This window comes from Vidua macroura, chromosome 4 (assembly GCF_024509145.1).
Source record: "Vidua macroura isolate BioBank_ID:100142 chromosome 4, ASM2450914v1, whole genome shotgun sequence".
NCBI lineage: Eukaryota > Metazoa > Chordata > Aves > Passeriformes > Viduidae > Vidua > Vidua macroura.
In genome coordinates this window covers 50,787,626-50,798,556 of record NC_071574.1, presented here as the reverse complement: position 1 = coordinate 50,798,556, position 10,931 = coordinate 50,787,626, and the positions used below count along the sequence as shown (strand labels likewise).

Genomic DNA, 10,931 nt, shown 5'->3' with positions numbered 1-10,931 from the left:
AAAAATCCTGCTTGTATATTGGATACGTATTATCTCTTATTTTATCTGTGTGCTGGATATAGTGCATGAAGTCATGACATAGATTGTGGAAGATAACTCCTTTAAAAAAATTATTGAAAATATCAAAAAGATAAAAATAATAAATCAACAAATGCAGGACAAGTTATGATAATTGTATATTTTATATCACATCTGCTAGTTGAAAAGTAATTAAAATTATTTCAAAGTAAGATCTTCAAGTTTTTAACATTTTTATGTGCATGTGTGCACACAACATTTTAGAATGATATTAAAGATGGCAGTTTCCCGCTATGTGAAATCTGGACTATGATTTTAAACACTCTAATATATACACAGACAAGAAAAAGGTTTTTGTTGCTGGCAGTCCTAAGAGGGGAAAAGCTAAAATTATCAGGGAGTTTCTGTTTTATAAAATAACTACCCAACCAAATTATTTTTGCTTCTTTTGCTAGCTTTGCTCATGAACGTCCGAAGTCTGATGTTCATCACAGCAAAACGAATGGTGACATGCAGTAAATATGATTTGTTCCTAAATGAAAACCAAATAATTATATTTTAGCAAGAAGTCATTATTGTGTATTGTTTGATCAACTGCAATATCATTATTACTACTCAAAATACTTGTACATTCGACACTTTATTCTTCTCACAAAATATACAAAAATAATCTTCCATGGAACACTGGCTAATTTTGTTCTAACTAACATTTTCCTCCTCCGCCTTTACCTCCCACAGAAATCAAACCTGTGCAAATACATAACTTAATGAACGTGGAGAACCTCCTTCTTCTCCCTCTGATATTAGGGGGAGAGGATCTAGGCTTGAGAATCTCCTTATTTTGTGCTAGGCATTTTATAAAATCAGAGCAAAATTAAACCTGAAGAGACTTCTGAAAGTAAAGTTGGAGATCTTGCAAGGGATCCATTGAGGAAAATGGAGATATGGTAGGGCAATTTTTAAAGGCCTTTTAACACTGAGGAGCATGTTACATCACCTGTTGCATTCACGTATTAGCTTTTAGCTAATGTTACTGTTGATTAATTAGTAGCATTTAAGGGAGCCAGTCAAGAAGATCAAGTAGTGTGCAACCAAGGGGGAGGAGAGTGGTCCTACCACAGGTTAGAGCCAAAACACACAGAAGTCAGCCTTCTCCACTGCAGCGGGCTTGGCACAGGCTGTGAAAGAAGGAAAGCCCTTTTGCCTGCAAATGCAAGCGTGTATATGGAGATGCCAGTTCGTTTTAACAATTTATCATGTCACACATCTGCGGGATTTAATATAAATCCATGCATCTCCTTAACAACAAGTCATTGTAACGTATTGTAAAGATGTGTCTAATAAATGTAATGGCTGCATACACAGCAGAAATATAACAGTTTACAATGGGTGACTATGTAATTTTATATGTAAAACTCTATCAGTTAGATACCTAGGTTATTGCAAATCCCCATTTAGAACAGCAGTAATCTCTGCTCATGTGCATACAAATACGTATGTACCTGTATGTAGACCATGGTCATTTCAATAATGCATCCATTTGATACAAAATATGTATGTAGGTTTTCAAATGATGGTAAGATATCTTGCCCACAATACATTGTTTCCTACCGTAATCTGTAGCAATGTCTTTTGCAATGAATTAATATTTATGTGTCCACATATATATATATATGTATATGGACATACACATATGCATGTACATATGGATATGATGTTTTTGTACACAAATGTATTGATCCATCACTGAAATAGTTAGATTTTAAATATGCACATACTTATTTTCAATATTTTTGTGTATCTATATATGTGCATATAGACTTCTATGCATCCAGTCTAGCAAATAATGCATCATTCTCTGGAGAAATTATAAATGATTATTTAGAAGTAAGAAATGCAAGTTGTGTATGACAGAGAAATGGATACCTGTGTCTGCAGATGGTAAAAAAAAAAAAAAGAACAAGCAGAAATAGGGGTAGGGATAGGCTCACTGGAAAGAAAATACAATAATTGTTGAAGGTTGTAAATAAAAGAGTACTTCAACAGCCAAAGAATACTTCAACAGCCATAAAAAATTTGGGGAGATTTTGAAGAGTTAAATCTGTTTTTAAAAATCCTACAAAAATATGTTATCAAAATATGTTGACAAATCCAAAATACGCCTTTTTGATTTGTCTCAAACTTCAAGAAATTGAACTGTGTTAGAAGAGGATGTGGCATGAAAAAGTGGTTTGAGGCCCAAAGTTGCAAACATTTCCACATGTCAATAATTCTACACACACAGTAGTCTGATTAAGGTCAATTACTTAAATATAATGCGTTTTATATTATCAAGGCTTCAGTTTGGCTACAAGGCAGTTAGAGTTGCTGAAAATTTGCTTTTGAGCTGTAAGTCATTCAGGTAGAAAAACTATTCATGGGTATGTGTGATAGCACTGGAGTCAGCACGCAGCACTTTATCCATGTTCATCTGCAAGTGTGTCTGTATCCCCATCTGGACCCAGAAGCAGCTCTGTGTCAGTGTGAATATATATATATATGTATGTATGTGTGTATGTATATGTGTGTATACAGAAACAGCGACTGTGAGGGACAGCAGACAGACAGATGGTTGATGAACTTCTATGCTCGAACGTACACGTGTGTGATATTTGCACACCAGCTGCTCCATGTACAGCTGCATCTGTAGTGAAACTCAAAAATTTCTTCTCTGTTTAAGCGCAGAGGAGAATTAGCACAGAGAAGGGTGGGAAAGAGAGGTGACATATCCAGTATCTCGCAGAAGGAGAATGTTAGGCTTACCTAACTTCAGGTATGACATGCTGCTCCATTTCTTGTGACTTTGAGGGTATTGGATCAGACTGAGAATGGTTTATGAGCTGGTCCTCTCTGATGGGCTTACTTTCCTACACTTGATTGACCCCAATTTTAATTTGTAGAGAACATCTGTACTGAAAATGGATCTCTTTTGAAAATGATCCATAATACCATGAATGCCACATAGTTTGTCATTTACCATATCACACCATAAACATGGAGAAAAATTACTTCAGATTAATGGCTTGAATCTTTAAGTGGGTACTTAGCATTGCCAGATCTCACTGAGTTCTATTTAGAGATTTAGGATCTCCGATCAGTACATGAGTCTTACAGGCTTTTTGTTAATTTTTGGAGTAGTTCTAATAGTCTGTGTTCCCGTGTAATTTGTAAATTGCTGAATCAAGGTGTGATTAGCAACAGAAAGAGGGTTTTTGAAGATAAAATAAGTATTTCTTTTGTTTAATTCTATAATTAGAATGAAAGTTAAACTGTTTTTCTCAGCAACTATAGTGAATTGAACAGAACTTTAGATGCATTGTTATTCGTTGCTTATATATTATTATAGGTACTATTACTAAAGAAATTAAATTGAAATTTTAAAAATATGAGATAACTCATTAAGCGGTTTTGTATGTATGTGCAATGTGTAAGCATGTGTGTCAATACATATCTTTTGTTACACAAAAAGCTTTCATCCCTTTACTAGGACTTCACATCTCATTTAATCTTGTAAATAACATCGGTCTGTGTTCATTGTTGTTTTATATCAAGATTTCACATTCTCAGTATCAGGGAATTTGCTTTGAATCTGATAACTTGAGTTCCCTTGCTAAAAATAAAGTTGACAAGATTACTGAATATTTGATCATAAATCTTTCTCTTCATTTGCAATGGTTAAAACTGCCAGAGAAAGAAACAGAAGTATTTTCAGGTGTTGTCTTGATCTAGAAGTGATTTTTTTGCAAAGTCTTCTAAAAAAGTGGTTCTCTTGTTTCTTGAAATTTCATAAATTAGAAATTAAACCCAAAATTTAGTTTAGTTTTTTTTTTTTCAAAATAAAATACTGAAATTTGAAAACAGGAACAGGATTTCAGTTTTGTGAACAAGGGAGTGAAAGAAAAATTTCCAAGTTTTTATGTCTGCAATTTTTTTTAATTCTGGAAGGAGATTGTTTTTGAGATCACAAGGCATCCTGGCTTTGAAAATATGGGGTCATTGCATGTTGTTTGCTTTTTTAACTTTAGAAAGGCATTGAAGAAATTATTGTACTTAAGAATAAAATATCTGTATAAAAGCTCTCATCCAAGCTTCTAAGCATCCTTTCAATTCTTTAAAATATAAAAGCACCTTGAAGGATAATCTGGCTATTAATCTGTCAGTATTACAAATATATCAGACAGCTGAATTATTCTGCCAAGAACAACCTGCCATCTTGCTCTTGGGCCAAGGAATAGTGATGACCCCTGTGGTAGCCAACTTAAGAAGTGAATGAGTTCAATGGAGATTTTTTTGGTGGAGTAGTCTGGAGAAAAGATGCAGCACTTTACAAAGGTACAGGCTGTGAACCAGTGGTGCCACCACTGAATGCCACTATGGACTGAAACGCTGACACTCTCTGAGGTGGAGGGAGGCTGATTGGCAAGACAGGGCTATAGATCAAAATTGTCTTGAAAGGAGTTAAGAAAACAAGAGGCAGCTAATGCAGGTGTCAGAGAATCAGCTGAGTGAATGCATGACAGGTGCAGCAAGAAGCTATTTGCTTACAGTCTCCAGAGGGACTGCAGCTGATGGATTAGTTTTCAGGAGACCTGTGCTGTGGAAGCAGTCTGGAGGTCTGTATCTGAATGGAGCAAGTACACTTCATCCACAGAGCTGAAAACCAGGTATTGTGACCTTGACAACCTGGTGACCTAGCAGAGCGTCCAAACTGGATTCACAACAGCCACACTTTCTGTGTCACAGGGGCTGCATATTCTGGGTGCTGTCACTAACCAGGCAACAGCGTCTCTGCCCTGTGTTGATTCCTGCCAGCCTTCCTCCTCCTCCTCCTTCTTCTGCTTGCAGGAGTTGTTCTCAGGCCCTGTCCATGCCCTGCGGTGCCCACTGTGTCCAAGGAGGTGAAGGTGCAAAGCTGCACACTCTTCTGGTCAGTGAAGGTAGTCTTTGTGCCTCCTTCCTCTCCTTGAGGGTGTTTAGCTAAGGGATGTGAGGAGAGTTCTTATGTATCTGTGGTGCAGTTGGAAGGAGCAGTGGTTACAGTCAGCACACTGGAGAAGAACTGTAGGCGCTGTTTTGCAGACCCCACCTCTGTGTGAGGTGGGACTTAGTAGAGTAGGTAGGCAAAGACAGTATGTACATTCAAGCATTGCACAGCTAGTGGAAGTATCTCCTGTGGTTTCAACCTCTTCTATTAGTCTAAATATTTAAATTTCCTTGCCATGTCAAGTCTCTTCAAGAACTAGCATATACAGTGCTCAAACTGAAAAATTAATCTGCTGTTATCCTGACATAAACAGGAACTCTGCTGAGATATAATTGAGGTAGGGAGTAGATAATGGCAATAATAGTTAGCATGTTAACTGCTTTAACTCTCTGAAGCATTTTGTGACTGATCTAAAAAGCTGGTTGTTTGCCTGCATGGTTTGTTTATGTATGAGCTAATTCCATTGAAATTCCAGCCTACCTGAGTGTGCACTATCAGTATCTAAGACAGGTTTTGAAACTGGAAGTTCCTGACTGTTTTTATTTTCCCCTATAAGGTGCTGTCCATCACCTGGAGATGTTTAGCCATAGCGAGTCATGCTCACAATGATCTTATAGTAGATGCCAGAGATATTCTTGGCATAAATGAAAATCCCATTTGGTTCAGCTGATAAACTTACCCCTTTTGACACAGTAGTCCTGCTTTCCTTTGTTGGTACAGCTCTCTCTACAAATACCAGATTCATTTTTCATGGGATGTATGTTCACTTGAATCCTCTACCTGCAAAGAGCTCAGTGCTGCTGTTCTCTGCTTTTCATCCCATCCCATTGCAGGTTGGCAACCCCACTCACCTTCTCCGAATTGTATTCAGCCACGATCAAGTGTGAGGCATTTTACCTGCATGAGATTACTGAGGTGCAGGTCAGACACTGCCAAAGAGCAGCTGTTGTAGGGCTTCTTGTGCTCACATCATCAGTGAAGTCCGAGATCTCTGTAACAACACACTAGTGCCTGTATTCCAAAGACAGAGAGGACAAAACCTGAAGTTTACTAAAGATCACTACTAAGCATGACCACACAAGAATAAGACATGCATTCTTATACCTAGTGATTTAATAAAAGCTCTTACCTTACTATTCAAAGAATATCTTCTATTGTTATGAGTGATGAAAGTATAAACAAAAAAAAAGCGTAAAAGAAGATACAGGTTTATATATTGAATTCCATATACAAAATGATCTTAATGAAGTCAGTAAATTTTTGAAAATCAAGTTTTTGGAGGAAAAAAAAAGCCTCCGCAGCTTAGACTCCATCTCTGATTTGTGATCAGAAGATTTTCTGCAATCTTGTAATGGTTGTAGCACACTGTGCTGTCAGACCAAGACAGAATATGAGGGAAAGGGACAAAAACCTTTGTAAATATTTATAAAACTGGTTGTATACTGAGGCACAGAAGTACCCAGTACTGTCTTTAAAGGACACTTTGACGTACTGTTCTTTAAAGGACACTGCTTTTTATTGATGCTTAATCAAGTGTTTTCCATCCAGAGAGGTGAACTTGTGTAATTATTTTAATACAGTAATGCTACTTTTACCCTGAGGCTGCAACAAGGACCAGCTATGTGCCTAATTACAGGTAATACTTCAATATGCACATATGTAATCCTGATGGAGGCACATGAATTGTTGTTAACAAATGCAAAACCAGGGCCATTGAGGGCAATTTGTCCACAGGATCACAATATGGACTTTGTTATATACCAGGGTTTTTTATTATTGACTGATGGAATGTAGAACAATATTTGCTTTGAGAGCCAGTGCAAAACAATTCTGCACTGTCACAGTGGAATATTTTAGCTTCTGTTATTGTCTGTCAACTAGCCGTATTCACTAGTCCTTAATATCTCTTTCAGTCTAATTTTTATACTTTCTTTCAAAATAACCAGCATAATAACAAATAATCAACAAGCTGAGTGCCAGAACAATCCTTTTATGTCTTTCTCTGTTTTGGCATTTATGAAATTTCAAAAGTCATGCTTTGGGCATCCTTTTTTTCCCCCCACATTCCAATGTGCACAAAATAATGAACCTGAAGGCACTGAGGACTACTCGCACCAAAGAAATGTTTGTTCTGAAAAGGATAGTTGGTACTTGGAAACTTTCTCCTGAGAATATGCAACTTTGTCTGAATAGGACACTACTGTCTTGTGGTGAAATTGAGGTGTTTTCAAACTATATTGCTGACCCAATTTTGAAATAGAATCCTCTGCAAGAGAGATTATTATTCATATAAGCAATGAACGTTTATCCCACATATGCTTTTTGAATTTTTCATAGATGTGTTCTGTAAAGGTCTTGTTTAGTTCCCTTGAGAGCTTGTTTGGAGAACAGAGAAGGCGAGCGAGTGGAGTTAGACCTAATGAATCTTTAAAAGCAAATTTTCTTCTGCTGCCACTAAAACTTAAATTCACAGAGCAGCCTGTTTCCCAGCAGCCAGGAATGCCGTGAAGCAGCCTCAGCCTCCATCCCACTTCCTAGAAGCGAGCGGCAGCGCTGAGAGCGCGGTCTCGCCGGCAGGCCAGGAAGCACCGTCTGTTGCAATGACTCCTGTAGATACCGTAACTCGAGCAGGCACAGGGACAGCCCCCAGACCTGGTGCCACCTCTGTAAAGCGATGTGCTCCGGCCACACACCTCCTTCAGCCGGGCCATCTGGTGGGAGAGATGCAGGTGTGCCAGCAGCACAAGAGGAGGTAGGGCATGGCCTCCACACAAAATGAAAGCCAATAGCAGTTGTCGGTACCTGTGAAATGTTCTCTCTAAGCTCATCTAGCACTTTTCCTTTGTTTTCCCCACTTTGTGGAGTAAGCCAAAGCTTTGTGGAGTGTACTAGAAATAAAGGGGGAGGGAGGTGGTGTGTTAGGGTACTGAAAGTGGAGAGTGTTACAGTAAAATACAGTAAATGCCCTTTGTGGCCATCATTTATTTCTGTGCAAATAGCCTTCAGCTGTGATGTCTCTCTACATATATGAAGGAAACAGAAATATATTATTTATGTAACAAATACATGGCATTTTGAAATTATGCAGTGATACTTTCTTTTTAATTACTCTTGTTCATCAGAACTAATTTGTCTTCAGTTTTGCTGTTAGTGATTTTTGGAGCATCTTGTGTGTCACCCTGTGTGAGCAGTGAATCTTGCACACAGTTAGTGGGGAAGAAACAAATGCTTTCAAAATAGGAAAATTTGACTGAATGCTGGCAGGAGCTCAAAAGCAATTACATACTCTGAAGAGTACTCTTAGTTCAGTTTTACAAGAGAGTAAATGCCAGGACAGTTATATTCCCTTCAAATGAAATTTTGACTGGGGCAAGCATCGGTAGTGGGGCTTTCTTTGGCTTGTGTGTCTTGATTGTTGAAAGCAATTTGTAAGAAAAAAATTAACCTCTTTTTGGTTTGTTTTTTTTTTTTTTTTCTGTGAATGTTTCTTTGCTTTTAAAAATTGTTTGGGTTCATGTGACTTGAGATTCACTCCTGAAGTCTTTGCTTCCTCATTGTCACAAGTCGTTCTGTGTTACTGTTTCCTATAGGATTGTTTAAATAGTCAAATTGGTTAGCAAAGAGCTTTTTTCTCCTGACTACCTCTAGAGAGCATGGCTACATTTTCAAGGGAATCTGAACTGATCATTTAAGGATTCAGGATTCTGTCAGTCTTGGTGAAAGTCAGAGGCAGGGAATGTCTCACAGCATACTAGTAGCAGTTATACCAAAGTTAAATTAATTTTATTAGTCTCTAGACAATTGGAGGGAAAAAATAGCTTGTGGCAGTGGAAAATGGTAATAGTGCTAAGAGCGTTAGCCCCCGTGGAGCAACAAGAAGGTTATTTATGCAAATGGCTGTTGCACACACAGCTGGCTGGGAGGAAATGGAAAAGTTCATCATCCTCAGTAGGGGATACTTGCCATGCCTGTCCAAAGACGTGTCCAGGTATCTTTATGAGGAATGAGGAATTCCTCTTTGATGAGGAATGGTTTGTTCTCTGTGTGTTATAAATGTTACATTTTATTTTTACTTTCCAGAAACGTCATTTGACTCACTGAAGATTTAAAACCGACAGAGTCATGTGGGAGAAAATGAAATTTTAGTCTCAAGTGGCGGAATCAAGTCATAAGAAGTAAAGAGATTTGGATGGTTTCTCGCTAAATGGAAGTTATATAGGAGGCCTCTAAGGCCACTGCATCTCTCCATCCTGCTCCTGCTGCACAGAGACCACACTCTTGGCCTTGGACGTTAATAAAATGTTGGATTCAGTCAAGTGTGTTCTGGTGGGAGACTCTGCCGTTGGGAAAACATCTCTCTTGGTCCGTTTCACCTCTGAGACTTTTCCAGATGACTACAGACCCACTGTATATGAAAATACTGGAGTGGATGTCTTCATGGATGGCATACAGATCAGCTTAGGTCTTTGGGACACATCTGGCAGTGATGCTTTTAAAGGCATTCGCCCCCTCTCCTACCAACAGGCAGATGTGGTATTAATGTGCTACTCGGTGGCAAACCATAATTCCTTTCTGAACCTGAGGAACAAATGGATCAGCGAGATCCGCAGCCATTTGCCCCGCATCCCTGTTTTGGTGGTGGCCACTCAGACTGACCAGCGTGACATGGGTCCCTACAGTTCTGCCTGCATCAGCCCTATAGATGGAAAGCGGCTGGCCCAGGCTGTGCGAGCCAAAGGCTATTTGGAGTGCTCTGCCCTCAGCAACAGGGGCGTGCAGCAGGTGTTTGAGTACGCTGTGCGGACAGCGGTCAACCAAGCCAAGAGGCAGAACAGGCGGAAGCTCTTCTCCATTAATGAGTGCAAGATCTTTTGAGGACTGTCAGCAGTGGTTTTGCTCACCTTTGTTCTTTCTGTTTTCTCACAAAGACGCTGCAGCAGAGAGAATGGGAGGTGAATCAAAGGTGGGCTCCTGGCAGGACCACAGTGCAGGTGCTTCTTGTGGGACAGGTGTGCTCTTTATCTGATCCTCTTCCCTCCAAAACACATGGGCGCTATCTAAAAAAAGGAAAGGTGCATACCCTTATTCGCAAGTCTGTGTTTGAACTTTGCAAGCCTGAACTGCAGCAGGCCTGGCCTGCAGATCTGCAGATAACAGCAGTATTGATTTTGGTTTTGTTTCTGTCAATGTTCCTCAGTTGTTGGTTTGTCTGCATCTGCATTTATTTAATGACAAAATTCTGCCTGGATCAGCCTCCACTTCTGTCTTTGTGGATTTTTTTTTTTTTTTTTACTTAAGAATGTAGTATATAAAACCTGACCAATGTGTGTTTTATTTAGAGGACTCTTGGATATATTGTTGAAAAATCACAAAAGTTTGTTTTAATATTTTGGAGGTTCTCCTTTTAGCTAACCACAGGAATGAACTGTCCTATCCACATAATAAATGGCCTGCAGGCAAGCCTTAGACATGCCTGAGTCATTGCATAACAGTCATCAGTATGTCCAGCATAGGAGTAATCAAAACTTAGTGACATTTGACAGCTGTCTCCTGCAGTTTTGTGAGATTTGTTACCTTAATATTGTTCCTCAACAATGTGGTCAAAGGTGGGAAACTAATCTGATTCTTCCTAGACTTCACTGGCTCACAACCTCAGGGCTTGCAGTCAGGGTTGGTTTGGACATATGGTTGGGCTGGCAGGGATGAATCTGTGCTACCATCACCTCTGTTGTCCCTGCTGTAATTCTGGAGACAAAAGATTTCAGTCTCTAGAGATGGAAGATATTTTTTCATGAGCACTTATATTCTCACATATTTGTAGTACACTTTTTTTCAAAGCAGTGGTTTTAGTGAAACCAGTCACCTACATTAGTAAAATATTGAGTACATA

At 38.9% G+C, this 10,931-nt stretch overlaps 1 protein-coding gene across 12 annotated transcripts; it reads left to right on the top strand.

Moving 5' to 3' along the window:
- The first annotated feature begins 4,787 nt into the window (after nucleotides 1-4,787).
- Nucleotides 4,788-9,937, top strand: RHOH (ras homolog family member H). 12 transcript variants are annotated; one of them, XM_053976795.1, is made up of 3 exons: nucleotides 4,788-4,984; nucleotides 8,954-9,029; nucleotides 9,122-9,937. In XM_053976795.1, exon 3 carries the CDS (start codon nucleotides 9,341-9,343, stop codon nucleotides 9,914-9,916), a length of 576 nt encoding a protein of 191 aa, XP_053832770.1. In that variant the 5' UTR covers nucleotides 4,788-4,984; nucleotides 8,954-9,029; nucleotides 9,122-9,340; the 3' UTR covers nucleotides 9,917-9,937. The 12 variants fall into 12 exon arrangements, 10 of the variants coding, with proteins under 10 accessions (XP_053832770.1, XP_053832765.1, XP_053832768.1 ...); XM_053976790.1 differs by lacking the exon at nucleotides 8,954-9,029 and adding an exon at nucleotides 7,535-7,793; XM_053976793.1 differs by lacking the exon at nucleotides 8,954-9,029 and adding an exon at nucleotides 7,532-7,793.
- Nucleotides 9,938-10,931: the final 994 nt, after the last annotated feature.